General features: G+C 38.1%; 1 protein-coding gene across 2 annotated transcripts; it reads right to left on the bottom strand.

Annotated features, from left to right (window-relative positions):
* Positions 1-419: 419 nt before the first annotated feature.
* Positions 420-4,637, bottom strand: LOC140839413 (VIN3-like protein 2). 2 transcript variants are annotated; one of them, XM_073206100.1, is made up of 6 exons: positions 4,412-4,637; positions 4,175-4,294; positions 4,028-4,091; positions 2,179-2,833; positions 1,701-2,002; positions 420-1,587 (listed from the first exon to the last, which is right to left on the bottom strand). In XM_073206100.1, the coding sequence occupies exons 3-6, from the start codon at positions 4,047-4,049 to the stop codon at positions 515-517; spliced, it is 2,052 nt and encodes a 683-aa protein (XP_073062201.1). In that variant the 5' UTR covers positions 4,050-4,091; positions 4,175-4,294; positions 4,412-4,637; the 3' UTR covers positions 420-514. The 2 variants fall into 2 exon arrangements, with proteins under 2 accessions (XP_073062201.1, XP_073062199.1); XM_073206098.1 differs by lacking the exon at positions 4,412-4,637 and having other exon boundaries at positions 4,175-4,385.
* Between the last annotated feature and the right edge of the window lie 234 nt (positions 4,638-4,871).

The raw sequence follows: 4,871 nt of genomic DNA, 5'->3' as shown, positions 1-4,871 counted from the left end.
TATTTTTTAACTTGGAATTTCAACATAGAAAAACTTGAGTCAACACCAGATAATACAAAGATATTAAATATCATCTTTCGCACGTAACGATGTCTAGATTCTTAATTACGACCTTCTATTGGATATTATATGAAAAAAATTAATTTCGTTGATTTTTAATTATAATATAATATATATATACATGCCAGCTGTACATGTATGGAAAAAAATAGTGATGACAAGCTCTCGAGCTGGGAGATTTGAGCTTCCAGACAATTATGTAAAAACTCGTTTTCATTTTCACCTGTAATCAAACTAGCATACCCTCAGTCACCCTCTTAACACTTAAAAATGTCAATAGCGGGAGTAAAAAGAATCCTATAAATAACAATGAACTTCTAAAGCAGAAAGGGACGGTCCAACACATCAGAATCTGCAAGTTTTTGGCTATCCAATTTGAAATATAATGGTTTCAATGAAGATTAAAATATTACAGCATTTAATTTCAAGTAACTCAAGTTTAACATACCAAATCTTAGTGCCAAAGCTTCATGCAAAATCCATGGGGAACTGCAGCGCATCTTTTGTTAGAAACAACTTCATTAAAGGTGTCCACAAGTTGTGCAGCGAGAGATGAAGGATCTTCGATAAATGTATCGATAAAAACCTTCACGACTCTTACCTCCCGAGATGTCGCTCTCATGCTATACCACGTCAAGAATTTCTGTCTAAACGTTGTATCTATGTGACCCTCACACTCCAACCATCGGATCACTTTCACGTAGTACTCAAACTCCTTGTCACCTACGCCATTACTTTGCTCGTCTGCCGTTTCTCCACTTCTCTTCTTGAACGCCATTTCGACATCTTTTTCATTAATTTTTGTTCTATTGCTCCTTCCATTTACGTCTTTCATGCTCTCCATCTTGGACGGAGTGATAGGCAAGCCGGTTTCTGAACTATCCATATATGGAACACATTCCAAGCTAGCACGACAAGGTGTTTTGGAACCATTATCACATCTTGTATCCTCAACCACATGGCCACTGGGCGGCTCCTTGTTCCTGACGTTCAAAGCCTCGTCATTTCCCATAGGATCTTCATCCAAGAAAGAGATAACATCTTCTGTGGTCTCCTTCTCGTGTAGTAAGTTTGTAGTAGCGGTTTTATCAGTATTATCACAAAACAGAGGGTAATTATCCCTTCTGTTCTCGTTGTTAGTCTCATCTTCGACTGAAGAAGGATTTGAGATGCTACAGTTGGTTGCTGGGCTTTGGCTTCTTTCTGCTTCCGAGCTCGTAGAGTTCAAATTTAGAACCTCGTCTTGGGAATTTCTGGTGTGGAACTGGAGTTCGCAGAATACAGTTTCTCTACCAGTGATGAAGGGAACAACTTTGAGGAGATAATGCGTTGCAGGAGTGAGACCAGATATAAGAAACTTAATCTTTGGTTCAAACAATCTGCAAGTTGGTTCCAGAGGATAATCTGCATCATCAACTTTCCGATGCCATAGGGTGTAACTTGAGACGTTTCCGAGATTCGAATCATCAGAATCAAGAATCACTGTCACTGATGACGCGTGTAAATCTTCGAATTTAACCAGCTTTTCTGCAAAAATATTGGCATCAAAATTATATAGGGTCCCCTGAACAGTCAATTTGTCAACGCAAAAAGTAAGTTTTCTTCCCCTTTTGTTCCGTTTTTAGGAAGAGAGAGCATACCCGGTGTGTAAGACACTCTGTTAGCAAGGAACAAGTCAAGAGACTCAACAGCAAATGCGCACACTCTCTGAATTTCTGGGCCAGATGAGAGTCTATTCACAATACCTCTAGCCTTCTTCACGGGTAAACCAGTTAGAGGACCTACATCTTCTTCGAGGTTTTTCACTGCTCCATCGACAATTTCATACAGATTCCGGTAGATTTTAGTACCATCAAGCATCTTTTGGCCTAAGGAGAGTCTATAGCACAATATGTCCACCCGCCTAGTATCTCTCGCCACTACCAGTTGCTTTCTCCAAGAACTGCATTATATTGTACACATTGTAACTATTGTATATCTTATATCATTCCATAAAAAAGAATTATGTAATTCCATAAATTAATTCCAACCATAATATAGACGTTCAGAGTCGTACTTAAGTGCAGTTTCCCAGTGAAAGCAACAAGAGAATAGAGAAATAAGAAGCAAGACGTTTACCCAAGCAAGTCATTCACTTTACCACAAGATACACAACGGAAACTCCCGTCGAGTCCCTTACCCTGCCTATCTTTTGAAATGCCTGACTTTTCATGTCGTAAGGCGCATTCAAGATGGCACGACATGCTACAAGCCATATCAAGAAAGGGAGGATCTGAGTTGCAAATTAACCAAAGGCTTGGGTCTTTATTATCATCATACTGGCGACAAATGCAGCACGAACACCGTTTGCAAAACACGTCATCACTATTCAGTTTAGCTTTGCAAGCCGAGTTTTTGCAGTATATTGTATTTTCCAAACAGGCATCAGGGCTAAGAGGCAGGCTATTAGGATGATCGGATTTCCGTTGCCTTTTCGGAGTTCTTTCGCAATTGTCTAATGATTTATCTGTTTCCAAAACACTTGCAGTACCAAGCTCCTGAGCTTTTTTCTCATGTATGATTTTCAGAAGTTGTTCAATTATTTTCGATTTAGTTAAGCCAGTGTACTTCCTTTCCTTTCCAAGCTCAGCGCAAAGGACCTGCAGTATCTCCTGACGGCTCCAAGCTTGCAGCATTTCTGAGGCCCCTTCAGACCATTTTGACAGCTCATAGACAAGCTCTCTCTTTTGTTCCGTACTCAACTGACGGCACTTTGATGAATCATACATCAATGCTGGACCAAACAAAAGGTACTTGAACAATTACGTATCATTTGAGACACAATTGCAATGACGGCAGAAAAAACAACAAAAATGTTTATTTTTCCTATGTTTGATGCTACATTGCTTCAAATAGAAAATACATAAATCTTACAAAGAGCCATTTTGACCATTAGGCATGGGACAAGGGCTTTCAGACAACCCACAGCCAAAGGAAGATTATATCCTGTAAGGAATCGGTTTCAGAGGGCCTCGGAATGTCCGACAACAGATGGGAATAGAGCTGAGGAGCACCAAAAATTTTTTTTGTCCTCTATATCTATCTATGTGGCCACATAATCAAACCGCAAGCGCTTAACTATACATTTACTAATCCCTACCGTTTTCAATGCAGTGGACACATGGTTACAACATACACAATTCTTAAATCAAAGGAAAACGAAACTAATCCACTCAATGAAATGTAAAAACAATCCAATCAAGTTGCAAAAGTTTATCCTTGTGGTCTCACGAAGAACCAACCATGTACAGAACACACACTTCTTGGCTTTGATATTTTTAGATTGAATTGGATGTATTCTTTACGGCATTGTTGAGTGTTTGAATTCACACAGACAAGAAAACCAAGTTAATCCAAACTGTCACAAATTCAGGAGAAAAATAATGAAATCACGATCAATGCACCCACGCCGATATCAGTCAGTAGACTCGGTACACGATTTCGTATGCAAATTAAAGAAATTAACATACGACTCTGATAAATTACTTGGTTCAAAAAATTAACTCTGATGCATTATTCAATGACAAAAGAGTAGAGTTTCATAAACTACTCATTCGAATAACTCGCCTTCGTGTTTGACTTCACAAAAACACCACGTCGAGGACTGCTCCACCACAAAATCAATTCAATATTTTAAGAAAATTTTCACCACCGAGTGTGAGCTGTATAAGCATGCGTGGGTATCAATTTTCATATAAAAAAAAAGGAAACCAAAAAAAAAAAAAAAGTAACCAGTGCCCACACACTAAATCAAGCGCAGAGTGAAGCCTACAAACAGATCGAGTAAACTTAGCAACCAATTCTTGCCAAACTCTTGAAGAACAAAATAATAAACCACAAAAACATCAAAAGAAAAAAAAAAGAGTAAGAACACAACAAACCCAGAAAAATAAAAGCAAAAGAGTCATGTAAAAGCTACAATATTTACCCTCCAAAGACAAGGCATCCATAACTGGCGTCGCTTCAATAACAAAAGCCCATTTTTCCTGACCCTGAAAAACAAAATCTTCAACCCCATACAACAAACACGAGGAAAGAAACCCACATGTGTGAATCATAGGAAGAATACAATTACCAAGAAGAGAGAGATCCATGACGAAACGGGCCTTCAACGTGGGCTTTTCAAACCCGAATCACGCAATTTTCTTGTATATATATAAAAAAAACATATCTTTTGTGCGTGTGTACAACAAGCCTGCAAGGAGAGAGATCGAAAAAACGGATGCGATGGAAAACGAATAAATAGATGAGGGCAGTAGAAGCAACAGAGGGGAAAAAAAGCGGCTGGAAAAATGTACTTTGGCCTTTTTACCTTTTCCACTCTTTCAGCATCGAATACATCCAAATCTTGAATTGTAAACCATGCAATGCAAAACGTTTACACTCTCAGTGCTGGTCAATTTCTTGGATTATACATATATATTTTACAAATCAAATCATTTTAAGATTGGGATTGGTCAAGCTTTTGCGTTATATTGCTTTAGCTTTCTCCCTAGTGGTGCCATTTTGATAAGATTATCTAGTTTTGCTTTGTATTTTCTTCAAAACGTGATTTAAGCTTTCAAGGGTTAATCAATTCAATTTCAGTGGAGCAGCTGGTTTTAAATATGGATTTCAGATTGTATACTCATGGGTTGTATTCGATTACTTATAATCTCTCAACAACATCTTAAGTTCGAAACTTAATTATAACAAATTCTTCCACGACTTTCTGAAAACAAAAAACATTCAATACTTTGGAAGGTCGACACATAAATTTGAGCCAACTTTGT

Source organism: Primulina eburnea, chromosome 8, assembly GCF_022965805.1.
Source record: "Primulina eburnea isolate SZY01 chromosome 8, ASM2296580v1, whole genome shotgun sequence".
Taxonomy (NCBI): domain Eukaryota; kingdom Viridiplantae; phylum Streptophyta; class Magnoliopsida; order Lamiales; family Gesneriaceae; genus Primulina; species Primulina eburnea.
Note: the sequence above shows the minus strand (reverse complement) of the source record. Positions and strands in the feature narration are given on the sequence as shown.

Coding starts and splice junctions, on each gene's coding strand:
- LOC140839413 (XM_073206100.1), bottom strand. CDS start 4,049: ATGGATGCCTTGTCTTTGGAGG. Junction 2,834..4,027: donor GGATGCCTTGTCTTTGGAGG/GTAAATATTGTA, acceptor TGTTTGGTCCAG/CATTGATGTATGATTCATCA. Junction 2,003..2,178: donor AAAGTGAATGACTTGCTTGG/GTAAACGTCTTG, acceptor AATATAATGCAG/TTCTTGGAGAAAGCAACTGG.